Genomic DNA, 27,308 nt, shown 5'->3' with positions numbered 1-27,308 from the left:
CCCGATGCGGGGCTCGAACCCAGGACCTGGGATCATGACCTGAGCCGAAGGCAGCGGCTTAACCCACTGAGCCACCCAGGCGCCCCCCAAGGCACATTCTTAACAGAGGTTTATAATAGAAACTGGAGGAAAAGAAAATAAAGTTATTATCACAAGGGCTACGATTTATATATATCTTTTAAATGCGAGAAGGATGGCAGGAACCAGAAGCACCCGCTCCAAAGCTGTGAAATACTCCTATTGTTCCTGATGACATGTCTAAGCTAGTACTGCCTTAAAATGTTTTGCTTTGTTTTTAGGTCATATTTCAGACCACAAGGCTCACCTCAACCCTAACATATGAACAGGATGTTCTTTTGCAAAGGATATTGTCAGTTATAATGGTCTTGGCACAGAAAACCCAAAGCCACCTGTCAATAAGGTGGAAAAAATTACAAAATGACATCTAGAGAAATATAAATGTGGAGATGGGAAAGGGAAAAGAAATGATGCAAAAGTGATGTTAAGAAATTTGAAATTCCTCAAAGATGTGGTAAACACTCTTCATTGTATGCTATTGGCAAAAGTCAAGGACAGGTTTCTGCATGAGAAATATGTTCTGAGTAATGGAAAGAAACACATGAGAATGTGCAAGCTAAAATGCCTGTTGGTGTATAATTAACATCTCTAAGAACTCAAAGGTAAAGTTGAATTATAAAAATGGGTTGCTAATTTTCCATATGAGACATGGAAAAATAAAATAAAATATACCAGGATGGGCTAAAGGGATTATAACTAGGGAGAGTAAAATACGGATTCTTGGTTGGCTGGCATTAATGCATACATTTAATCACTCAGTGAGTCTGTATTAAGGACCCATGGTATATCAGGATTATTACCATTTACTGAGTTATAAAAATGAATGAGACATTGTATCTGATCTACACGAAGACATACTCTCTTAGTGGAGACAGAAATATAAATAAATCTCTGAAATGTATTCACCTAATTGAAGTATAATTCAGAAATTTGTCTTTGGTATTCTTTTTCTTCCCTTTTCAATTCCTGAGGGCCAGCTGTTAGAATCTTTCCCAAGATCATATCTGCCCAGGAAGGTGTAAAGTATTATTGATTAGGAACACTTTAAAACTAGGGGGCTTTTGATAGTAAAAATAATACATGTTCATTGAAAACAACTAAGAAAACACAGATGAAGATATAAAAGAAAAGGGTCATCATTTCTCATCCCATTATCCAGGACAAAGTTTGCTTATGTTCTGGTCTCTAGCCATCTGCACTTTTTTCTCTGCACTTCTCTCCAGCCCTCTTTTTCTTTACTTTCTTTCTTTCTTTCTTTTTTTTCAAACAGAACTTAACATATAAAAACTGTTTTGTAACTTGTTTTTTCCACTTTATATGTCATGGACCTGTTTCCATGGTATTAACTTTGATCTATAGTCTTACTTTAAATGGCTACAAATCATCTAATTGTATGGCTATGTGATGATTTAACTTGAGCCCTTTAATTGAGGTCCTTAACCAGCCTTCCTGGGCCTCTTCTAAGCACGTATATCAGATTTTATTTATTTGAGCAAGAGAGTGAGTGAGCGCAAGGTTGGGGTGGGGGATAGGGGCAGAGACAGAGGGAGAAAGAGAATCTCAAGCAGACTCTGCTGAGTGTGGAGCCCCAAGCAGGGCTTAATCTCATGACCCTGAGATCATGATCTGAGCGGAAGTCAAGAGTCAGATGCTTAACCAACTGAGCCACACAGGTGCCCCCAAGCATATATTCAGAAGGCCCTCCCTGTTTGATTTTGTGAATTCTGGAGGTGGGGGGAGATACAATATATCATTTATTTCAAAGAACAATTTCAGGCAAGTGAACAATTAAAGGCAAGTGAAATGAAAGTGGTTGATGAAAGAAACATTTTGCAATTATAAATATTTTACAGTGATTTTTTACAAATGAGACTTGACCTTTTCATTTTTTTTAATCTGTAAATGTGTCTGAAAGACTTCAAATCACATTAGATTACGGTTGTTGAGAGTGAGCTATCAGAGTGTCTGCAAGAGGACTCTAGCTCCAGTGTTTGTAGGCCTACCCTACATGTACTGAGGAGCCAGTGCCTTCTGAAAAGTTGTTTCTTGGGACAATCAATCAAGGAGAGACTCTGCTGACCCTGACCTCCACTGATAACAGTCAGAAGTTAGGTGTGGCTAAGGAATACTGAAAGTGTGTAGGAATGATAACCATGGCATATGAGAAATCAGGAATTTGTTTGGGGCAGTGCTGAACCTGCTCCATAGGGTTGGAGTTTGGGGAGTATAAATGGGGACATGATAGTCCCTGGGGATAAGTAGCGAAGATCAGAAAAGGGGCCCAGGTCTGGCTGGCTCTAACACCAAGAGAAACTGCAGGGAGAAGTAGATGTGGATATCTGCCTAGGTGTTCCAGAGGATGATGACCGTGACCACGGAGGTGGCCATGAAGAGCAGGTAGAGGTGGAAGAGCAGGGTGTCCATCATATGGCTGAACTGCACCCACAGATCCACCAAGGGCTGCCTCTGAGCCTCTTGTTCCTCCTGGGCCCTTGACTCAGGCCTCCCAGTTAACTCTGCCTCTCTGGGACCTGCCACCTTCCCCACCAACTCCACGGGCTCCTTCACGCCTACAGAGAAACAGAGACTCAGCCATGGGCCATGAAGTGCACCTGGGGAGGGAGGAGGCCAGGGAGGGAGGCAAAGCAGGGAGTGGAGGTGTGGGAAGAGGAAGTGGGGGCAGTGCTGACTCCCCTTACCAGGCAGGTGGGTGGGGGTGGGGCCCAGGCCCTTATTTCCCTTCTGGGGCACAGTGGGGCAGCATTTCCTTGGGCTGGCCCAGTAGAGAAGCAGAGAGTGGAGCCACCGAGGCATGGGTGGGGGCTGGGTGGTGGCCAGATGCAGCAGGTAGGTGATGAAGATGGTCTCCAGCAGGCTGACCACCATCAGGGACAGACACAGGGCAAAGTACACACCTGAGGGAAAAAAAAGATTATAAGTAAATGAGGACAGATTCATCTCTACACTTTTCTTAAGACTTTCTCCAAATCCAGTCTTTCCTTGCAACCCCTTCCCTCCTTAAGTGGAGAGGCAGCCGGTTCCTGGTTCCCCTCCCTATGCCCTGCTGCTTTTGCTTTCCTGGAAAGTGGGAAGGACCATACTGATGAGGGGGGTGCCACTGGCTGGGAGTAAGTCATTCATCATGAGCAGGAAGACGTTGTAACCCAGCAGAAGTGTCATCTTGAATGGGGCACGATTCTCGCTTTCTGCCGGCAGATAGAAGCTGAGGGCGTCGATAACAACCAGAAAGCCACTGGGCACCAGGAGGTTTATGACGTAGAGGCTGGGCCTGCGCCTGATGGCCACCTGGGGGGAGGAGAGATTGTGGAGAATGTGGCAAATGCACTGATGTCAGAGAGCATATATATATATATATTTTTTTTTTTTAAAAGATTTTGTTTATTTGACACAGAGAGAGAGAGAGCACAGACAAGTGGGGGAGCAGCAGAGGGAGAGGGGAGAAGCAGGATCTCCACTGAGCAGGGAGCCCAATGTGGGGCTTGATCCCAGGACCCTGGGGTCATGACCTGAGCTGAAGGCAGAAGCTTAACCCACTGAGCCACCCAGGTGCCCAGAGGGCTCTTGTATATTTGACTGTAATCCTTGCTGATGTGCTGTTAGGCTGGCTGTGGGATGATGGCTTTAGGTAACACACACATCTAATTGTGCCCTATAGAAGTGCCCTGCTTTGTTGTCTAATTTTCAGTGGTAAATATGTCCAACCTGCTGGGAACACAATAACTGTAGACTTTCAGGAGCAAATAGGGCCCTTTGGACCATCATAGAGGTGGCTGCTCCATTCTTAACAGTAGAGCTTTTAAGTGCCCAGCTGCATCTCCTTTCTGCAGGGTGGAGGACGGGAGAAAGAGAGGTGAGGAAGGGGGAGGCTGTGGTGATCTTTCCTCAGGGTAGTTAGGATAGAAGGTGGAGTGGGGAGCAGGTGCTTAACCCCCTGGAAATTCTTTTTACATCCCAAAGTGCCTTAGATCAAGAAGAAAATCACAGAGGAACTGGGATCAGAGGTCAAACAGGGGACCCTTGAACTTACATAGAACGTGATCTGGTCATATAGGTTGCTGCCGACCAACATCTTTGGGGTGGCCTTGTTGATGCCCAGGAGCTCCCACTCTCCCTGGGTCTGGATGAGGTTACGAGATGTATCTGTTATCTCCCACACCTCCTTGTCCATGCCCAGAAGCATGCTGTCCACTGTAAGGGAAGCCGGGGGCAGCTCAGTCCAGAAGTGTTCCCCAGTTTCCTGCCCCCCAAATTAAATTCCTCTCCCACTGAGATTCTTGAGCAAAATTTCCTCTCTGTTTAAGATAAGTCATCCAGGTTTTCTCAAAAGTGGGATATAGGACAATAATTCATGTGTATGCAGGAGGCAGCTTGATTTTTTTTTTTTTCAGTTGGAAGTAAGACTGAGTTAAAGTTGTTATGGGAATATTGGATATGACTCAAATGTGAGTCAAGAACTTTTGCAATCATTCCCATTTTCCTTCTCTATCCCCTAGTTATATGATGTTGTTTTAGTGGAATCAAACTTGAACAGCTCAACCTTTTTATAATTACATGCATGCCCATTAGAATGATTAATATAGGGGCACCTGGGTGGCTCAGTGGGTTAAGCCTCTGCTTTCAGCCCAAGTCATGATCCCAGAGTCCTGGGATCGAGCCCCGAATCGAGCTCTCTGCTCACCAGGGGGCCTGCTTCCCGCCCCCATCTGCCTGCTTCTCTGCCTACTTGTGATCTCTCTCTCCCTGTCAAGTAAATAAATAAAAATCTTTAAAAAAAGAATGACTAATATATCTAAATATACCACATGAAACCTGGTGGCATTCAGTGTTTACTGGTTTAAGCGTGTTAGATATCAAAACTAAAAGTCTTCAGCTAAAAAATGTAGGGCAGGAGCTTTACAGCAGCTCAGGGTCAGATGGGCCTCATTTGGCACAAGGGCCATCCATGATCTCAAGCAGTAGTTCTTTTTTTTTTTTAAGTTTATTTATTTATTTATTTATTTATTTATTTATTTATTTATTTTAGTAATCACTACACCCACCATGGGGCTCGAACTCACAACTTGGAGATCAAGAGTTGCATGCACTCCTGACTGAGCCAGCTGGGTGCCCCTGTAGTTCTCTCTCTCTTTCTTTTTAAGAAATTTTATTTATTTCTTAGAGAGAGAGAGGACATGAGGGAGGGTGGGGGGAAGAGCAGAGGGAGAGGGAGGAAAGAGACTCCTCACTGAGCGCAGAGCCTGATGTGGGTCTTGATCCCAGCATCCTGAGATCATGACCTGAGCCAAAGTCAGACTCTCAACCAACTGAGCCAGGAATCCCTCTCTAGTTTTTTTTTTTTTTTAATAAACTTTTTTGAGTAGTTAAAGCAGTAATTCTTAACCCTGCCTGCACATTAGCACCACCTGAGAACATGTAAAAATATCAGCATGTGGGCCCCACCTGGAAGAATTACATTGGAATCTCCGGGGTGAGGCATGGTTATTATTCATATTTTTAAAAAAGCTCAAGTGGGCAGCCAGGGTTGAGAAACACTGATCTAAAACTTTCCTGACCATATACCTGTATCACTTAAATATCTTCCCCGCATCTTGAATAACTAGCAAAATATGTCTTGCCCACCTGTGTAGAGGAAGGAACTGAAGGTGAGCGTGCAGTTCTGTTGGTCGAAAGGAAAGTAGAAGATGTCCAGGTTACAGATGCTGGTCACCCGCACTGGCCTGTCGTACTTCATTCGACCTTCACTGTTGACAAAGGCGGTGAGACCTGGTGGTGCTCGATCCACATCCATGCTGCTCGTGAGAGGGAGGGAGTGGGTGCTGTGGGGCCTTCACTGGCTTTTGTTTCCCTCCCTTCCCATGTCTTCCTCTACTGTGCTCCCCTTTTGGACTCTTTCTCTACTGTCGCTCTATCTTGTCCCTTGTACGCCTCATGGTGTTCTGTGGCGGTCACTTAATTGAGGCTGTGCCCCTGTCTGAGTCTTCTGATGTTCCTGTGCCTTGCACTGACCCGAGGCTGCTCTTTGCAGACGGGCTTCATGCTCGCTTTCCCCAGCCCCCATACGCACGATTCCAAGATGAAGATGTCTGGGATCCACAGGTTTTCAGCCGAGACAGTGAGTCTTTTGAGGCTGATGCACTCTTCCGGGTTCCAACTGATTAAAGGATTGTCCCACATCTGTAGCCAGGGCAGTGGGAAACAGAGATGAGCGATGTGGAGCTTATTCAGTCAGCTCCTCTGCCCTTCCCTTTCTTCTTCTTCCCGCACTCATGTCCCTAACGACCACAGCCTGTCTCCCTTCTTTACCTAGCCATGTGTTATTGGTAAAGTACCCTGTAATGGCCTTGTTTTTTTTCCAGGCAGAGCATAAGTATATCCTAAAACCCTTTGGTCCCAGGAGCACACCAATATATTGGCCTTCAAACCATTTGGCCATTGTCTTAGATCATCATTTCCACCTTTGTAAGCTCCCCCCAGGGAAGTGCATGTGCCCAAGGCCAGTCCAGTTCTAGATGGAGTGATCTGGTCCGTGAAAGGTTATAGATTTAGTAGAGGTTGGGACTAGGAAACCCCTACATTGCTCCTCGAATTTATACTACAAATGGAAGTGAGAAGGGGATAATTGCATCTGCCTTACCAAATTCATCCACAGGAATGATGTCAGAAGCTGAAGCTGTGCATTCTGGCAAAGAAATTCCCATCCAGGATTATTAGTACAAAAATACTCTGCCCATGCCTACCTTGTATTCCTACCAATGTTTACTAATTTATTGGGTCAGACATATTTCTAGGTGCTCAACTGTCTTCCTTGCTTGTCTTCCCTTGTATCTAGGGACAATTCAGGTTTTAACTGACATAGACACTTCTTCCTGGAACATTCCAGAAAGGACAGACTCAAGAAGGAATCCTTCCTGAAAAAGTACCACTACAGCATTCTTCTTTATGTCTCCCCATCCCATAGGAAAATCCTCTAATTTGTGCAGAATACATTTAGAGGATCTGTTGTTCACCACTGGATCAGAACAATGTTGTGTTGACAGGACAGAAGATCCTTATTCCCTATTAGAAAAATGGAAAGTGGGGACCAGGTCTCACCACTTCCAGGATGGCAGACAGGGTGAAGGAGATGTTGACATGAGTGGGGATGCTGTTGTTGACGACTGGACGGAAGGCCTTTCTGTCAAACACTGCTTGGAAGGCAGCAGGATCCACCCCGTACTGGTCAAAGCCAGAGCAGTTGATGGTGAAAGCTTCGCCTCTTCCTATAGTGAGCAGAGACCCTGTGAGAGAGGGCCTCTATGGCCAGGGCTGAAGCCTCTCTGCAGAGAGAAAACAGGTGACATACTGGGAGGGTGGTGAGCCCTCCTTCCTGGGCCAAGATTCACCAAGGCCAAAGCCCTTCCTGCCAGGCCGGAGAGGACAGGCTGACCTGGTAGGCAAATGGTGGAAATAGATGTGGTGACCTTGACCAGAGCTCTATACTCATTCCTATTGTTTCACCATCATGCAAAACCTGCCCAAATCTGTATGCAAACTTGGCCTTGGTACAATGGCACCCGCTTCAACAAGTCCTCAAGTGCACCCATCACAGGCTTCTTGGGTCTACGTAGGAGCACCTCTCAGCACTGCCTTAAAACTTGTCATCCAGGTCACTTAGAAATCTGCTATGGTGGATTTCTCTTCCTCATTCTCAGGGACTTCCATTTACTGAAGACAAGAACTGACTTATCAAGAAAATAAGGGAAGTAAACAATTGTACTTTCTAGGTGGATATGGGTAACATGTATTAGGCACTCCGAATTGGTGTGCACCTCAGTGCTATGCATTTATTTTGCCCTTCTCAGATTTAGTGACTTCAAATATCTTGGGGCTTATTTCCAGCATTGGGATAATTAGGTGATATCACTGAGGTTATACCAGATGCCAATCATATAGAGTGAGACCTGTGCATATGTTATGTTGTCTCTTGGCTATGATCAGGGGTCATCTTGGTAGTACCTGGGCAGAATCTTTCCCCATTTCCAGCACTGGGTGATCTTTTGCTCTGCTTGCTCCTCTACAACTCTATCTTTTTCCATAATATTCAAGGCATATACCCAGACTAGGAACAAATATTCCCTCATGGAAGCAAAACATCTACTCCTACCTCAGATTGATTCCTACCCTCCCTCAGTGTTCTACACTTACTCTTTCATGGCGTGTTTAAAATCTGTGGCTACTCTTCTCACAGATACCATACCAAGGGAAGAGGATAGGGAGAATGAGATGAGGGTGTTCTGGGAGGGACACTGGAAGTGAAGGAAAAATTGGCGAGGTGGTGAAGTGGGACAGTTTAGTAGATTCCTGTATGGACAGGAATAGAGAAGGCTATGTGTCCTGACCAACAGAATGTCTTTCCATTACACACACACACACACACACACACACACACACATCGAGACAAAGATATTAGGGAAAAAACTTAATATATGAATTCTGAATGTCCTCCAAGTGCTGCAGGGAAGTTCCTAGATGTCCTTGAGAACCACATTCTGGTTTTCCCTGTTCTTGCCCCATCTTACCTGGAAGCAGAAGGCTGACAATGAGGCAGAGGAGGACTCCCCCCTCCAAAGGCCACCCCCCTTCCATCCTCCTCTTCTGGCCTCTTCTCTGGGGATTAATCAGGAGCCCCCAAACTCTTGATCTTAAAGGAGCTCAGACCACACCTTGATTCCTGGTTTTGAATAGTGCTCATGACAGGTGACCACTCCCTGATGAGAGGCTGTGGCCAGAGAGATCACATCAGAGTGTCCTGCTTTGCCCCTGTGCTGGTATGCCTTCCGGGCGCCAGGCAGGGGTGGAAGTTGGGCCAAGACTAAGGGAGAAGCTCCTGTTTGGCAGCAGTTTGCTGAGATCAGTAATAAAATAACTTGCCTTAATGAGAGGGTGAGGCCTGGGGAAGTAAGAATTACGTTCTTTTAAGACCAGGGAATCTGCAGATTTGGAAAGGTGACAATATTTAGTGATTTGGTTATGTGTCATTAGGGATAATTGCAAATACCAAATTTTTTTAAAAGGATTATTTATTTATTTATTTGTTTATTTATTTATTTATTTATTTGACAGACCTATCACAAGTAGGCAGAGAGGCAGGCAGAGAGAGAGGAGGAAGCAGGCTCCCCGCTGAGCAGAGAGCCCGATGCGGGGCTCGATCCCAGGACCCTGAGATCATGACCTGAGCCGAAGGCAGAGGCTTAACCCACTGAGCCACCCAGGCGCCCTGCAAATACCAAATTTTAAAGCGTAATTCCTGCCTTCATCATCTATTGTCTATATTTTTCCAACAGCTCCTAATAAGATTTCCTCCTCTTAATCCCTCTGCCTTTCCAATTCATTTGCCCTAAACCAAATTTTCTATACATTTTTTACCTTATGCATTTATTACATGATAATATAAGTCACAAAATTAAGGTAGCAGAACTGTTTTTAATGTCTTTGTGTTATCAGTTGTGTGATGCATTATCATAAACTAGTAAACTCAGATAACGTCAATCTTAATGGCAATGGTATCAACATTATATCTTAGGTGCCATCTCTACAGAAAACACAATTGGACCAAATGAGTGAGTTGGAGCATTGTTCTGTTAAATATCTTAGTTACATTTCCAGAAAGATGCTTGGAAATTTTTTTCTTGCAGAAAGGGGGAAGGATCAGACCTAGGATACAAAAGAAACTTTGTTCAGAATGGAAGATTATGGGACGCCTGGGTGGCTCCCATAATCGATCGAGTCCCACACTGGGCTCTCGGCTCAGTGGGGAGCCTGCTTCCCCTCTCTCTCTCTGCCTGCCTCTCTGCCTACTTGTGACATGTCAAATAAATAAATAAAAATCTTTAAAAAAAAAGAATGGAAGATTATGACAGCCCTGAACAGAAAGAGCTGAGGAAGGCAGGAATGACTGAGGGGCTGAAGTAGGAAAGTACAGGAGAGACATATTTTCTGTCTAAGGTTTGAAATACCTGCAGTGCCTCAGCCCCACCCGCTCTGTAAGGCATTTCTTCCCTGTTTTGGAAACTTGGCCAGAGGACTGGGCTATCATGCCACGTAGCACCAAAGTACTACTGTGTCTATATCCACAGGGATACACCTGGGGGGTACTGGGCTCCTGGATTAGGTAAGAGTGAAGGACTCCCAAGGACACTTGAGTTCCACAGATAGGCTGGCTACCCGACCTTAGGTCTAGGAAAGGAGGGTTAAATTCAAGCCCTGATGAAAGGCAGCTGAAGACTGTTGATGTGTATCTGCCTTTATCAAGGCTGGCCTAAAAACTGGACCCAAGTCTGTAGGCTAGACTCAAAAGTAGATCTGGCTGCCAGGAAATGCATATGATGGAGGCAGGAGTAAGGCCTCTCCTCTCTTGCTCTGTAACCTCATGAGAAGCAGGAGGCATATCTTGTTCTCCTACCCATTGTGCCCCCACCCTAGTGTGTGGCATATAGTAATTAGCAGTCAATAAATGGTAGTTAAATATTGGTTCCATCAGGTCACTATGGATGGGGAGAGACACACGGGCACTTTGGGCAGATGTAGGAAACGTGGTAGGGAACCTCATGGGAGTCCTGAGGCCACATCAGAGAAGTTGCTTGCTATTCCCATGGTGTGGCTAAAGTGTGGGGCTCCATCTTGGGTGCCGCTTGGTAGAGATGGGGGTTGGCAGATGTACAGCAGGTGAGATACAGAGGCCTAGAGCCAGGGTCCAGCCTTTTATTTCTGACTGCCTCCCATCTAAAATTCCAGTAAAGGCCTAACCAGAGCTGCCATTAATTGAGTTTGTGCCGTGTGCCCTGCGTTGTCGTAGGCACATTACTTACGGTATTCTTATCCTCCCAAATGCTTGGAGTGGTCAGTGGTATTACTCCCATTTCCCAGATGAAGAAAATGGAGGTAAAGAAGCCAAAAATATCGTGCTCAGTGTCAATCCAGGTAGAAGTAGGTAGAATGCAGATTCAAACCCAAGTCTGATTCCATTGTTCTTTCCTTGCTCTTTTTATTATCCCATAGCTGGGAAGTCTTTTGGACAGGATTATAGGCCCCTAGTTTCCCACCAGTGAAATTCCTAGGCCTAGACAATGCTTGAATTCAAAGGTAAACAGTGGAGGAGCTGTAGTTTTGCAAGTCACAGACACCAGTAACTTTCTCCTTAGCTCATAATAAGTGGGATCACAATGCATGATCCCACTTATCTGGGACCCTGGTGGATCAGGTTTGAAAAGATAGCTATAACCTGGCAAGGGCAGAATGAGATGATGGAAGGGGGAAACGAGAGCCATTTGCAGCTCTGATAGGTGGCAGTCACCCACAGAGGATAATTGGCCAAGGGTAAGGATCCAGGAGCAGAAAGGCAGCTGGAACATCCAAACTGCTGTGGGTCACTAGCTGGGGTCAAGCTGGCTATAGTGTCTGGAACAGGAGAGAAGGAAACTCTTGGGACTCTGAAACACACCTGGAAAAAAGTCCCATGGACAAGTACTCATCTGAGCTGCCATTTTGACAGGCCCAGGCTCTGACCCCAGGCTTTCTTGAAGTATGACAACCCCACTCGTATCACTTCATTTGTCTTGCCTAAAAAATGAGGGAGCTGAACTAGAAAGTCTGTAGCCTCCCACCTAGAAGTCAATTTTGCACACTAAGTCTCAGTCTGCATGATAAATGGATGCTCTCTTGTGCATCACATTTGGCTTTCTAATGCATATTTTAAAAATAATTTAATCTACATCATTAGCTCCACTTCACAAATGAAATTTAAACTTGCGGGGTGAGTCCTCCTATACAAGTTTTTACCCAACAAATAATGTGGTCAGATTAGAAACCAAGGTTGCCAGATTCCAACATCTCCCTATTATACTATTCACCAGCAACCCCTGTCCCCGACATTTAGAAGAACCAGTGCTAATGAATGATCAAATAGGAGAGGTTATCGAAGGGAGGGGCAGAACCTGGAGGAGGGATGGACTCCTGAGTGGCCCAGTCTGTTAAGTGTCTGCCTTCAGCTTAGGTCATGATCCCCCAGTCCTGGGATCGAGGCCCTCATCAGGCTCCCTGTTCAGCAGGGAACCTGCTTCTCCCTCTGCCTGCAACTCCCCCTGCTTGTGCTCTCTCGCTCTCTCTTACTCTTTCTGACAAACGAATAAATAAAATATTAAAAAAAAAAAAAAAGAAATTGGAGGAGGGAAAGGATGGGCTTGAAATGAAGTCTGTGACTTCACATCCCAGAGTGGACCTGAAGGAGGAGGAGAGCGAGGGAGGAGGATGAGATAATACAAGTGAATGTCAGGTTAATATGGAGCTGAAAAAAATGTGGGAAACATGGAGAAATACTGCCTATAATGGTTTAGAGAAAGGAAGTGAACACAAGTGTGTGCCAGAGCCACAGGTGGTAATTCAGATGAATGGACAAGGTGAAGGGCTATCCTGCAGAGGCAAGCCATCAAATGCAAGCTAGCCCAGGTGGGACCAGTGGCCTGTCAGCAGATTTTTCTAAAGATTTTCCTAAATTTTTCCAGATTACCTTGCAAAGCCTTTCAGAGGCTTGCCCTGTAACAAGAGGAGAGTCATTAGCACCCAAGTGTGCTTCTCGGAGGATTCTGTTATAGATGGAACAGAAATGCAACAACCGTATCTGTAAATTTTCTGGGAGAGTTATGGTTTCAAGGGTCCACGTGATTATCCCTTGTGTGTTAAGATCGTGTGCTCAGATTTTGCTTGTGGAGAAGATAAAATCACTGTAATTATATTATGCTTTCTCTTACTGAGAGGGGATCTAGTTTCTTAATTCATGTGTCAAAAAAACAAATTGCATATCTCCTGTTCAAATAAAACAAAAAGCTATGTGTCGGAAAAAAATGTGAAGAAAATAAGCAGGAAAATATGTACCATGAAGATGGGTGGGAAAATGAAAATGCTACAAAGTGATCTTAAATAATTTCAGAACCCCCTCCCCCCACAAAGCGGGGTCAATGAGCTTCTTAGCAAAACCAAGAGTGAGTTTCCAGGTGAGATGACCATCTTGGGATAGGGCATAAGAGTAGAAGATCCCAGGACCCTGAGACCATGACCTGAGCTGAAGGCAGAGGCTTAAGCCACTGAGCCATCCAGGTGCCCCATACCCTGTGCAGGTCTCGTCCTAGTTTGGAGGACGGGGAGGCGGAGGCTCAGAGTCCAGTATCTAACCCCGGCTTGGTCACTTTCTAGCTGGGGTAGCTGGGAGACAGCTCAGTGGCTGTCACTTCACCTCTGTGTTTCATTTTCTTCATTTATTTCATCTCCTGTATCCGAGTTTATAAAATGGGGGCCATAATACAAAACCATAGCACTAAAATCTAAGGAGCTTTGAAAACCAAATGATTTTTCATGAGTTATTCGGTGGCAAAACCTGACCTGAACTGATGTGAGACTATCCCTAATTTCCTTTCTGCTCCCTAATGTGAGTACTCATAGATTTCACTGCAGAAATGTTCATGTGTTTGATTACAGGGCATTGCCCCATACCCCATACAGTACATGCATAATTATTTCCTTTTTAAAATCTGAAAAATTCCGAATTCTGAAACATATTTGGCTCCAAGTGTTTGTGGATCTATAGTTCCTACTTCATAAATTTCCTGTAGGATTAAATGTGGTTATTAATCTAAGACCCTTAGGAGACTGCCTGCCAACTTAATAAATGTTGGTTATTGTTATTACTTTACCATATCCTTTCCAAAGACCCACTTTCTAGAAAGCTGTGAGTTGAGGAATTGCAGAAATTATAACAGATATGCTGATTTATTTAGGTGAACATCAGGGGCTCCTGATTGGAGCCCAGATTGTGTATACACTAGTCTTTGGATATGCCTGGAATGCTAGTGATGGTGCAGGGGGCCTTGACAGGGCCTTAGAGACTGAGAAACCAAACACATTCCTGGGTGGAAAAAAAATGCAGATCAGAGAAAAGGAGACCTAAGGAACACAAGTTGAGTTGGAAGCCATGGGCCTGAGTGCAAGAAGCGATTTAGAGTTTAGTGGGGGTGTTTCTGCATCCATACTCCCAGCTTCCCATGGACTCTTTCCCAAGTCCCAGTGGTAGGGGACTGCAAGGAAAGAACAAGTAATAGCTATGTGTCGGAAAAAATGTGAAGAAACCTCCAGCTGGGGATATCTGCCCCTACTAGCTTGGGCTCTGCTGGCCAGATGCTCTGGCAGCAGACACTGGGGTGGGATCTTGGGCCACCACCACCACCAGCAACCCTGCTCAAGAACAGTGATAGCCTTGCCACCCTTTGAGCATCTGTAGCTCCCTATGGAGGGAGCCAAAGAAGTTTGAGGAAGAGCAGCAGAGAGGAGGAACCCAGGAAATGTTTAGTAAACACTACCGTTAATCTCTTGTGCTTAAGATAGAAGGCAGTAGCATAAAGGAAAGAAGGGAAAAGAAATGGTTGCTAGAAAGAAAAGATTTTGTGTGAATTCTAATTAATTTGCTCTCATCTTTATGCTTTTCTGAACCTGGGGTGTCCAGCCAATCATGTCACAGCTCCCATGGACAGCAACGCCTTGAAGTCTGTATAGTTCCCAGACAGCTAGTGGGAGAGATGGGCCAAAAGATGAACACTTGCAGCATCATAAGGCAAGTGCTAGAAGGGGAATTTTCCAGTTCATATGGGGGCATTTGTGTTATTCCCAAGTAAAGCAGATGCCATTTTCAAATGTGCTTTCCTTGGCCTCGTGTTCTTTCCTTTGCATGATTAAGGGCCCATCCACTTTGATTGCGACACAGTTAATGGTAATTTGGGATATGTTAACATCTAAGTGCTTAAGGATGAATGAGTCATATGTCAAGCTGTGACAAAATGCTTCACTCTTGAAGTAAGAGATGCCTGATCCTGGCACATTATTAATTTCTATAGCTTAATTCCAGGATAACTAGATTCAGGAGATTAACCCCTGTTTTAGTATAATTCCTTGTAATAGGTTTTGAACGCTTCACTCCTCTCTCCCTGCTTTCACAAGTTGTCTAATAGACTTAAAATACCCTTTTTACTGTGGGACTGAGAAGCTTCTCCAAGAAGACTCTCAATCCAAGATTTTTGGTATTGTAATATAACGCTGGGAAGAGCCAATGCTTTCTGCAAAGGGTTTTATTGGGAGTGAGTCAATCAAGAAAGTATTCCAGGAACTTGGATCCTGAGGAGCCAGGCAGGCAGCACATACAGGAGGAGTGAAGGGAGCTGATGGTGTGTAGGAGCAAGGACCAACTGTGGGAGGCATAAGCCATCATCCAGGTCTGGTCTGAAACTGCACGGAAGGACTGAGTTGAAAACAAGGTGTTTGCCAGGGCTGTGAGGCAGGGATTTGAAAACACAGGGGAGTTTGGCTGGTTTCTAGAAGCAAGAGAAGCTCCAGAATGGAGTTTGCAGCTAGGCATTTGCCTAGGTGTTCCAGAGGATGATGACCGTGACCACGGAGGTGGCCATGAAGAGTAGGTAGAGGCGGAAGAGCAGGGTGTCCATCATGTGGCTGAACTGCACCCACAGGTCCACCAAGGGCTGCCTCTGAGCCTCTTGTTCCTCCTGGGCCCTTGACTCAGGGCTTCCAGTTAACTCTGCCTCTCTGGGACCTGCCACCTTCCCCACCACCAACTCCACGGGCTCCTTCACACCTACAGAGAAACAGAGACTCAGCCATGGGCCATGAAGTGCACCTGGGGAGGGAGGAGGCCAGGGAGGGAGGCAAAGCAGGGAATGGAGGTGTGGGAAGAGGAAGTGGGGGCAGTGCTGACTCCCCTTACCAGGCAGGTGGGTGGGGGTGGGGCCCAGGCCCTTATTTCCCTTCTGGGGCACAGTGGGGCAGCATTTCCTTGGGCTGGCCCAGTAGAGAAGCAGAGAGTGGAGCCACCGAGGCATGGGTGGGGGCTGGGTGGTGGCCAGATGCAGCAGGTAGGTGATGAAGATGGTCTCCAGCAGGCTGACCACCATCAGGGACAGACACAGGGCAAAGTACACACCTGGAGGGAAGATGGGGATGCATGAGGGCCAGAGGTACCTCCCAGGACTTTGTGTTTCCTCCTTTCCCAAAGGGTTCTTTCCAGGATCTCTTTTCACTCTGACCTGGTTCCACTGGTCCATGTCCCCAGCCCACCCCCCCACCTTGCTTTTAGTCTCCTGATGGAGGGAGGGGCCATACTGATGAGGGGGGTGCCAGTTGCTGGGAGTAAGTCATTCATCATGAGCAGGAAGACGTTGTAACCCAGCAGAAGTGTCATCTTGAATGGGGCACGATTCTCGCTTTCTGCCGGCAGATAGAAGCTGAGGGCGTCGATAACAACCAGAAAGCCACTGGGCACCAGGAGGTTTATGACATAGAGTCTGGGCCTGCGCCTGATGGCCACCTGGGGGAAGGAGAGAGGGCAGCAAGTGAGGAATAGGCTGGGAAGCTGCTGACCCAGTTAAGAGCAAGAGTTGAGATATGTCCCAGACCAAACTGTCTAGGAAGGAAATTTATCTCAAGTCCCTCTTTCCAACAAATTCATCTTAATCACCACAGTCTGCCTTTCCAAGATTTGACTCTGCCATGCTGCTTACCACTGAAATGTATCTCATTCCTTGCTGACCCAAGGTATCAACTTTCTCCACTTCCATTTTTAGCCCTACCAATGTAGGGCTCTTGGCAGGACTGTGCAACCAAATTCTTAGGTATTATGTGTATTTTTTCCTTGTATTTCTGCTTCTTTCTTCATCAAGGTCTAATCTCTAGTGACTTTGATGGTCTGCTTGCTTTCCTCATCAAGGTCTAATCTCTAGTGACTTTGCTTGTGGCCATTCAAGACCAGTGGAAAGGAAAGTAAGATAGTGGCAGATAATTTTGGGGTCACTAGGATTTGGAAGCATAATATCCCACAGATAGTGTTTCATAACTTTTCCACCATCTCTTTTTAAAAATAAACATAAAATTATGCTGAGTGAGATAAGTTAAGCAGAGAGAGTCAATTATCATATGGTTTCACTTACTTGTGGAGCATAAGGAATAACACAGAGGACATGGGGAGATGGAGAGGAGAAGGGTGTTGGGGGAAATTGGAGGGGGAGATGAACCATGAGAGACTGTGGACTCTGAAAAACAATCTGAGGGTTTTGGAGGGGCAAGGGGTGGGAGGTTGGGTGAGCCTGGGGGTGGGTATTATGGAGGGCAGGTATTGCATGGAGCACTGGGTGTGGTGCATAAACAATGAATTCTGGAACACTGAAAAGAAATTTTAAAAATAAAAAAAATAAAATGTCAAAGATTAAAAAATATACATAAACATGAAAATTTTTGCCTTCTAAAGAGTTCTGATAGTCATGGGAGTTGGGAAGCTCACTTTCACTAGGAGTCACTCCCATGGGAGCTTCTCCCCCTGCCCCCCTAGGAGGATTTATTCAATCAATATTTACTGCTTTCCAGGTACAGTTCTAGGTGGTGGGGGTTTATCAGTGAAAAAAAAAAAAAAAAGTCTCCAGCCTTCTTATTTTCTAGTGGGAGGGCTTACGTTCTGGTAGGGGACATAAGCTATGAATCTTAGAGAAGATCACAACCACGGTCCCTGAGCTCACATAGAAAATGATTTGGTCATACTGGTTGGTGCCCACAGTCATCTTCATCATTCTCTGGTGGATACCCAAAAGTACCCACTCCCCCTTGCTCCGAATGAGGTTCTGTGATGTGTTCGAAATCTCCTGCACTTTCTTCTCCATGCCCAGGACCACATTCTCCACTGCAAAGGAGACCCAGACAACTCAGCCTCCCAAATGCTCCCAATCCCCTTTCCCAGACTATTGAACTCCTTACCACTCAACTCCCACACCCCTTTCAGTGAGATCCCCTCACTGTTCTTCTTTCTCAAAATCCTTTCTCTGGGGGCGTGTTGGTGACCTAGTTGGTTAAAGTGCCGGCCTTCAGCTCAGGTCATGATCTCAGGGTCCTGGGATCCAGCCCTGCATCAGGCTCCCTGCTCAGCAGGCCATCTGCTTCTCCCTCTGCCCCTCACCCTGCTTGTGCTCTCTCTCTCTCTCTCTCTATCAAATAAATAAATAAAATCTCTTTTTTTAAAAAAAAAAAAAAGGTCTTTAAAAAAAACAACCCTCTCTCTGCCTCTCAGTAGGCTACTACAAAGAGCCTTCCTTACTCACCTGTATAGATGAATGAGCTGAAGGTGAGCGTGCAGTTCTGTTCATCAAAGGGGAAATAGAAGATGTCCAGGTTACAGATGCTGACCACCTTCATCGGCTTGTCATATTTGATGAGACCTTCACTGTTGACATAAGCCATGAGACCTGTAGCTGTCTGATCCACATCCATGCTGTATGGGAGAAGGATGGGAAGGTGGACAGTGTGGGTTCCCTGTCAGTCGTGGCCTTCTTTTTCAGGTCATGTCATTCCTGTGCTCCAAACCCACTCATTTGAATTCCCCTTTCTACCTATAGCTATGTTCTGGGGGGTTTTGGAAGTTCAGTTCAGACATTGCTTTTTCTAAACTGAGTCTTTGTGTGCCCCCTATTGGTTATATCATTCCTTTCCTTGGAAAGAGGGTTTCCTTCTTGCTTTTTTTCAACACTGATACTCACAACTCCTCGATGAAGATATCTGGAAGCCAAAGATACTCAGCTGCTATGCTGATCTTCCTGATGCCTCCACATTCCTCTGGGTTCCACCTGATGAATGGATTGTACCAGATCTATAGGAAACCATGGTGTGGGACAAATGGGGTGGGAACTAGTTTTAGTCACACTCTGTCTCCTGCACTTTTCATTTCTTTTTTCTCTCATTTCCTCACTCTCTTACCCCCTCCCTGGTGACAGCTATCACTATGTCATTAACAATGTCTTTCTTCTACTTCTCCCTCAATGCTCTCAAGGGAGACCTTGAGCTTAGCTTTGGAGTCTGTGGGATGCAGCCACTTAAATATTGTCTTCCATGACCTTTATGCTACTTTCTTTCTGTGCCCCATCTCTGCACTCCAAAACTGGCAGGATAATCAGGAAGTTTTGTGTTTTCATTTGTTAGCCTGGTTCTGTTTGAACTTATCTAATTTGTGAGTTTTCTCAGCTTTATCCATTGTAATCTGTGCCCAGGGGTGGAAAAAGGGAGGTAAAGGGGAAACAGTCTATCATACCACGTTTAGCCACAGGAAAGATGTCATCAGTTGAAGCTGTGCGTCCTGAAAAAAAAATTTTCATCTGGGGTCATTGCCTCCATAAAGTCAAGTCCAATGCCACCACCTGCCTCCTACTCATTTCCAAGGCTGTTCTATGTGGCAATTATGATTTTTAATCATAAACCACTGAAAAATGTAAGTCAAATAATCCAGGGTATAAGGACAATTTAAGTGAAAATAAAAAGTATGAAAGTCCATTGGGGTTATGATTCTTATGGAGTAGTCAAAAAAGGGACAGATTTTACCTGCCATGATGTCACCGAAGCATCCCTGTCATGCCTTCCCACCCCAAAGAATGAAATTTTCATTTTATAAATTTCAAGCAGGGAACCCACTGCTTACCACTGCTCAGCCCATTGCAGTGTTGAGTCAGGACTTACCACTTCCACAATGGCAGACATAGTGAAGGAGATGTTGACATGAGTGGGGATGCTGTAGTTGACGACTGGACGGAAGGCCTTTCTGTCAAACACTGCTTGGAAGGCAGCAGGATCCACCCCGTACCGGTCAAAGCCTGAACAATTGATGGTGAAAGTGTCTCCTCTTCCTGCAGAGAGCAGAGACCTTGTGAGAAGAGTGCCAGGACTGGGGGACTGGCAGGTGTTTCTGCACAAAGAGAAAACAGGGGACATGGGAGAAGCATGTAAGCTCCTCCTACCTGGGTCACAAGTGTGGCCTGGGCTGGTAGGCAAATGGTGGAAGTTCATGAGGTGAGCTGAGTCAGGGCTCTATCCTCAATTCCATTGTTTGTGTCCCCATGCAAAACTTGTCCAAACATGTAGGCAAACTCAGCCTTGACCACCACTTTACAGTGTCCTGAATCTCACCACAAACCTTTTCACCTTCACTCAGTGTCCTTACATTACTCATTTCTGTCCTTGATACACCTGGGTGACATCAGTGATAATTTTTGCAATCACAGTTCTCCTTGCTCTATTAATACAACATAGATGATAATCAATTAATGACGAAGGCAATCAGGTAGGGAGTGTGAGGTATGTGGAACCTTAAGGAAGGATCTCAGTTTTTCAAGTTAATAAGAATTTACTGTGTCTCTACTATGTGCTGTGATTGTTCTCTTCTAAACCAGAGTGGTTCTCACCACTGAGACTATCTTAAAAAGAGTTCTTTGATACCCATCTTATACCTAGCCCTTTTCTAGTCATACTTTGTGATGCAGAATAGAGAATTGTGTGGTAACAACTTCTGGTAGAGTCTATTCAGTTCGATCTTTGATATTATACTAACCCTCATTGTTCATTTTCGACAATGAATGAGAAAAACAATCTACACTGAAAAAAATTTTGCTGAAAATGTTTCCCTTTTTCATGACAGGTCTTCTCATCATCTTCTTCTCTTTAGCCTTTTCTCTGTTCCATTTAATTTACTTCAAGAGAGCTGTTAAAAAATTGTCTTCTTTTTAACATTAGTTGACACCCAGAAACATGCAGTTAGGTTATATACCTGGAAAGAGAAAGACATGGGGAAAGAGAAGAGGCCAAGAGAAGCACAGGGAGAGAAAGATCTTACAAAAAGGTACAAAGCTGCCAGTGTTCTGAGTTTTCATGTTTACCAAAATGAACATTCAGGTGTTGACTATCTAGGAATAACAAAAATTAGCCTGGTTTGTCTGTTTCTCAGAAGCTATATGTTCGCTTTGTTTTTGCTTTGGTCCCTTCTTACCTTGAAGCAGCATGTGGACAATGAGGCAGAGGAAACCTCCATTCTCATGGAGCCTACCTCTTCCCATCTTCTTCTCTTTGGCTCTTCTCTGAGATAATGTTGATCTCTGGGGACTTAGTGATGATGTTGATCCTAAAAGACCATAGGCCACACCTTGAACCCTAGCTTTGAATAATACATGTATCAGGTGGCATTAGCCACCTCTCTAACAAGCACCCCTGGTGACATGAGAATGTCACAGAGGACTACCCCACCCTGTGCCCTAGCTGAGCCTGAATCTCATCTCCAAAAATAATCTGGCAAATCAGTTTGGAGAGGAGGAAGAAAAAATATTTGGTTACTAGGGCAGGGCTAGTGGTCTCCTCATACTTAGAGTCAGTCTGGCATATAATGCATCATAGAAAAGGCTCATGATAATTGCCCAAGCTTTCAAGGGGCATTTTAACCTTGCTACGATCTTTCAAAAAAACTGGGGGCCTCCTTTTTATAATCAACTTCTGACTCTGAGGTTTTAAATATGACTTCAGTACTGGAAAATCTTTTGGTTTTGTGAGTCCGTCGAAAGTGCCCCTGGTCTACTGGTTGGAGGGAGTGATCAGTGGGGTAGATGGAAGATGGTAGAGGCAATGCAGTGTTTAGTAGAAGTTGACTGATGAGAACATGAGTGAATAGCTTGAAATTAATGTTGTTTTAGCCCTGCTAATGTTTATAAGAAATTAGTTAATTGTAAGCATATTAAAAATTGGGAAATCTCATGAAAAAACTGTATTTCTGGCTTCATTTGAAAAAATAAGATCAAGCAATACCGGGCTCACATTTTTCCTTGACAACAATCTGCCAAAGTTAATGGTCACGCCCTTTGGATGGAACATTCTCTCTAGATCATCACAGTCTGTCACCAACTATTGATTATTCCTGACCAGCTGCCCTCATTTATGTTACTTCCTTGGTCTCTTTTAGGCATTTGAATTTGCCTTTGAGAGTAAAGATGTATTTTCTTGCATAATTTTAAAAGAGCTTTGGGAAATAATTTCAAAATACCCTGCCATGCCTAGATGATCATAGGTCTGATCAGATGTAGCATGTACAATTATTATTTTTTAAAAGATTTTGTTTATTTATTTAACTAGTTTGTTTGTTTATTTCATGATCAAGCAAGGGGAGAGGCAGAGAAAGAGGGAGAAAAAGAAAATCTCAAGCACGTTCTGCACTGACCACACAGCTGGACTTGGGGCTCAATCTCATGACCCTGAAATCATGACCCCAAGATCATGACCTGGGCCAAAATCAAGAGTCGGGCACTCAACTGACTGAGCCACCCAGATGCCTCTAGCATGTACAACTATTTGATTAATGGTGGAAACCAGACGGGGTATGGTTAAGTAGACCAAAGTCATCAGTGGAGTTTAACTTTTTTTTTTTAAGATTTTATTTATTTATTTGACAGACAGAAATCACAAGCAGGCAGAGAGAGAGAGGGGGAAGCAGGCTCCCTGCTGAGCAAAGAGCCCGATGTGGGACTCGATCCAAGGACCCTGAGATTATGACGTGAGCTGAAGGCAGAGGCTTAACCCACTGAGCCACCCAGGTGCCCAAAGGCTTTAACTTGTTTTATACTAGAATTAGTTGCATTAGGAAAGGCTCCAGAGAGGGTAATGAATGGCTTAGAGAACAAAGGGAGAGCAATTGAAGGGGCGCCTAGGTGGCTCAGTCAGTTAAGCATATGCCTTCAGCTCAGGTCATGATCCCAGGGTCCTGGGATGGAGCCCTCCATCAGGCTCCCTGCTGAGCAGGGAGCCTGCTTCTCCCTCTCTCTCTGCTTGTGCTCTCTCTCTGTCAAATAAATAAATAAAATCTAAAAAAGGGCCGGGGGGAGAACAATTGCTTCAGTGAAGAAATTTTACAGACTGAGCTGGAATAATGCAGTAACAAGGGTTTCCTTCTTTCTCATATTGGCGTTTTATGTAGTTAGAGATAATGTTGGTGTGGTACCTTTCCCATTCTAAGCAATTACTGATTGAAGCAGAAATAAAAGTACAAACGGTAATAATAGTAGCTGTCATTGTTATCCTGGTTCTCTTGAGATTGCTCAGTTGCTTCAACCTGAATGGATTCTTCTGGACTTAAAATGTCTAGGTTGACTGCAGCAATCATGATTGCCGTGAGCATTAGTCTTTTCTCCCAGTCTTGCTCAGCTTTTGGTTACTATAAGGGTCATCCCTCACTCTCTCCAGCAGCCCCCTATATCATTTGAGAATCCCTTCTCCTCTGAGGAGGTTTTGTTTTGTTTTTAAGGTGACTTACTTACTTACTTACTTATTTTATTTATTGTAATTTATTTGTTAGAGAGAGAGCGAGTGAGAAAGAGAGAGAGCACAAGCAGGGCAGAGGAGCAGAAGGAGAGGGAGAAGCAGACCCCCTGCCAAGCAAGGAGCCTGATTCTGGACTTGACCCCAGGACCCCAGGATCATGATTAAGGTGACTTTAGATCAGCATTTCTCAAAGCATTTTCTGCCGGACACTAGTTCTATAGGATGTGGAATTCATTTCTAAAAAATTATTCTTGTTGTTTCAAGTTCAGATAAGTCTAGTAAATACTGAATTAAAGAAGGCTAAATGGGTTTTATTATTTCAGGATTTCTCAGAGTATTTAATGTTCATGTGACTTGAATATCATATATACAATTTCCCAAACTTAGTTGACTTCAAATTTCTTTTTCTCAGAATATTTTGTGGGACTAACACTTCATCTGTTATTTTGGGGAAACTCTGCTGTAGGTAAATAGAATAAATGTAGAAGAAAAAAAACTTGAAGATTCTACAGATGGGGTATAGAATGCAAGCATCATATGCATAAATAAACCAGAAATTAGAAAATGAATTAGGTAAGTATTTTTTAGATAAGTATTCCAAAACCTGAAATTTGATTAGAACTCTAAGAACCTACAAGCAAATAGAAAGTAAAATAGATAAAATTTCATGCTGTTTCTGAATCCATCAGCCATATACACTTTGTCTTGAGGAAGAATCTTTTTTTTTTTTTCCCTTTTCTTTAAATCAGTGACCTACGAGCTGTAGGCCACATGCCACTCACCTAGATCTAATTTTAGGATGAGAGTTTAAAAACCTGTTTTGGTATTTTTACTTCTCAAATATGCTCAGACAGTTAACATTTTAGTAGTTGAAAAGCAATGCGGGTTATTCTCATTGGTGGTTTTATAATCAATCCAGTATATAATTTGTGTTTTCAGAGTACGTATTTTTTCCTCATGGTATTCAATAAATGAGTTAATTACTTTGAGTGAAAAATAAATACAGCCTGCATAGATTTCTGATTTTCCTGAACAGATCTTCACACCAAAAAGGTTATAACAAACGTAGACTGAAGTGGTTTGTCTTTTCTCACCAGAAGTTCATATATTTTTTTAAAGATTTTATTTATTTATTTGACAGAGAGAGAGACACAGCAAGAGAGGGAACACAAGCAGGGAGAGTGGGAGAGGGAGAAGTGGGCTTCTCACCAAGCAGGGAGCCCGATGCAGGGCTCAATCTCAGGACCCCGGGATCATGACCTGAGCCAAAGGCAGAAGCTTAACGACTGAGCCACCCAGGCACCCCAGAAGCCCATATTTGTAAAGCAAAATACTTGAGAAGTTTTGGGGAGTGACTGGGAGTGGCCACTCTTCCAGCCTGTGAAGGCCTGTTTTAGAGAGAAGGCTGCATTTTGGCTGCGCTATTGGTGTGGTTTCTCTGGCTTAGTGGGACCCTGTTGCTTCCCACTATGTGACCTGACAAGTGCCCATCCATACTTCTCAGTAATGTGGGAGAATCCCCCATGTACATCTTACCAGGAGAGATGTCAGACATTTATCCAGCTGAGTAAGTAACCATTAGTTGTCATTCTGGAAGGATTAAAATCCTGAGGCCTGTCTATGGGCTGTGAGGCTTGTTTTAGGCGAGGAAATTTAGATGGTTGTTCCAGGGAAAAAGAACAGCTAAAGTAAAAACATGGAAACTACAGTGTTGTGAGGACCTCAGATTTGAGTAGGAGAGCAACAGGAAATGAAACTGTGATATTATGTGGGGCCAGATCATGGAAGGCCTTGTATATCTAGCTGAAATTTGGTTTTATTCTCTTACTCAGGGGTTCCTGAAGTTGAAAAAGGTTCAGACCTCTTTAAGGGAAACAAAACTCCTAAGCCCCTGATGTTGACTTGAATTATTTGTAATAACACTTAAATATGTATATTCATAAAATCATGTCTGAAGTCCTTATACTCACAGCTCTTATACTACTATAAAATCAGAATAAATTTACATATTATACACATATAAGACTGTAGAATCAACACAACACTAATTTAATGTGGTGGATAATATTGTTTTATTAAAATTAGATAGTTGCTGTCCATTTCCCCCTCTTTTTAACAAAGAGCTAATTTTAAAAAAGATTTTATTTATTTGTCAGAGAGGCAGAGGAGAGCACAAGCAGAGGGAGAAGCAGTCTCCCTAAAGACCAGGGATCCCCTTATGGGACTCGCTTCCAGGACCCTGGGATCATGACCTGAGCCAAAGGCAGCTGCTTAATCCACTGAGCCACCCAGGCGTCCCATGGAGCTAATTTTTGAACACCTTTTATTTTGTTGGGCCAATTTGATAGTGCGTCTCAACATAATGATACTTAAAATTTTTTTAAAAGTAGTTCTTCGTTTCTTTCGAACTACTACCGTTACTATTAATGAACCTGGGACATTATTACTATGAAGGTGGGAAGTGTGTAATTCTTTCCTTTGTAAAGTGACTATGTGATATGACTTATCATAACGTGCCTATACTGCTGTGTACTGTTTCACCCATCATAGTTCTCTGTTGAAAATACCATGAAACTTTTGTCTGTATAATACACAAAGATGTCATTTGGCTTTCATTCAGCATTGTTGACTTTTTTTTTCTGATTTATTAAATTTTTTTTAAAATTCCAGTATAATTAACATAATTAAATTATATTAGCATCGGTGTACGATATAGTGAGTCAACAATTCTGTACATTACTCAGTGTTCATCATGCTAAGTACATTCTTAATCCCCTTGACCTATTTCATTCCCCTCCCCTGCAACCTCTCTGGCAACCACCAGTTTGTTCTCCATATTTAAGAGTCTGTTTTTTTAATTGGTCTCTTTTTTTCTCTGTTCACTTGTTTTGTTTCTTAAATTCCATATAGGAATGAATGAAATCATATGGTATGTGGCTTTCTCTGACTTACTTCATTTAGCATTATACCCACTAGATCCATCCATGTTGACGTAAATGGTAAGATTTCAGTCTTTTTATGACTAATATTCCATTATATACATATAATACATATATAATCTTCTTATGCATTCATCTATGGTTGGACACTTGGGTAGTTTCCATATCTAGGTTATTGTAAATAACACTGCAATAAACATAGGGATGCATGTATCTTTTCAAGTTGGTGTTTTCATTTTCTTTCCCAGAAGCAGAATTAATGAATCATACGATAATTTTATTTTTAATTTTTTTTTAAAGATTTTATTTATTTATTTGACAGAGAGAGATCACAAGTAGATGGAGAGGCAGGCAGAGAGAGAGAGAGAGAGGGAAGCAGGCTTCTTGCTGAGCAGAGAGCCCGATGTGGGACTCGATCCCAGGACCCTGAGATCATGACCTGAGCCGAAGGCAGCGGCTTAACCCACTGAGCCACCCAGGCGCCCCTTATTTTTAATTTTTTAAGGGAACTCTATACTGTTTTCCATAGTGACTGCACCCATTTTGGCATTGTTGACATATTAAATCTTCTTTTTTCTAGGTTGCCCAAGACCATTAAAGAGGTTCATCATTCTCCCATACTGTTGTTTCTGTGATGTCAAATAAAAGATTGTTTATTAGCCAACTGGAAAAAAAAACTTATTTCATTAAAACGACTTTCATTGTGATGTTGATCTGCAAAAGGAAAATTTTGTCTTCAAAAGTGGCAGGGGAATTCAACGTGCATGTCCCAGTAGGTGTGGGTTGATCGTTACCATTTGACATTAGGTCCTGGGAACCTGGGTAGAGGAGGCTACCAGAGGCTACCACAGTAGAACACTTCTGTCAGTGAGCAGTGATACCATCATCCATCCAGGTTTGCAACCAGAAAACTAGGTGTTACCCTTGATGCCTCTTTTTCTCACACCACTTTATGCAATCCATCAACAAGGAAGGTCTGCTGATTTTACCTCTTAAATTTCTTTTTTTTTTTTTTTGAAGATTTTATTTATTTATTTGAGAGTGAGAACAAACGAACAGGGTCGGGGAGGGGAG

General features: G+C 43.7%; 2 protein-coding genes and 1 long non-coding RNA gene across 3 annotated transcripts; 1 reads left to right on the top strand and 2 right to left on the bottom strand.

Annotated features, from left to right (window-relative positions):
* Positions 1 to 2,356: 2,356 nt before the first annotated feature.
* LOC125100995 (5-hydroxytryptamine receptor 3C-like) lies at positions 2,357 to 8,115 on the bottom strand. The gene is made up of 9 exons (XM_047731622.1): positions 8,095 to 8,115; positions 7,192 to 7,392; positions 6,734 to 6,778; positions 6,164 to 6,273; positions 5,719 to 5,888; positions 4,127 to 4,287; positions 3,180 to 3,384; positions 2,778 to 2,993; positions 2,357 to 2,648 (listed from the first exon to the last, which is right to left on the bottom strand). Exons 1-9 carry the CDS (start codon positions 8,113 to 8,115, stop codon positions 2,422 to 2,424), a joined length of 1,356 nt encoding a protein of 451 aa, XP_047587578.1. The 3' UTR covers positions 2,357 to 2,421.
* A 6,687-nt stretch (positions 8,116 to 14,802) lies between these two features.
* On the bottom strand, positions 14,803 to 20,007 carry LOC125101140 (5-hydroxytryptamine receptor 3C-like). Its single transcript, XM_047731780.1, is given in 10 exon segments — positions 14,803 to 15,769; positions 15,899 to 16,114; positions 16,249 to 16,498; positions 17,700 to 17,782; positions 17,785 to 17,844; positions 18,269 to 18,408; positions 18,410 to 18,445; positions 18,711 to 18,820; positions 19,259 to 19,303; positions 19,681 to 20,007. Coding segments are annotated over 10 exon segments (1,497 nt in total). The 3' UTR covers positions 14,803 to 15,539.
* Positions 19,886 to 27,215, top strand: LOC125101150 (uncharacterized). The gene is made up of 4 exons (XR_007127771.1): positions 19,886 to 20,010; positions 20,636 to 20,836; positions 23,708 to 24,862; positions 26,815 to 27,215. It is a non-coding gene; the product is annotated as an uncharacterized LOC125101150 (long non-coding RNA).
* Positions 27,216 to 27,308: the final 93 nt, after the last annotated feature.

This window comes from Lutra lutra, chromosome 1 (assembly GCF_902655055.1).
Source record: "Lutra lutra chromosome 1, mLutLut1.2, whole genome shotgun sequence".
In the NCBI taxonomy this organism is placed as follows: Eukaryota; Metazoa; Chordata; class Mammalia; order Carnivora; family Mustelidae; genus Lutra; species Lutra lutra.
This window is presented reverse-complemented; position numbering and strand designations above follow the sequence as displayed.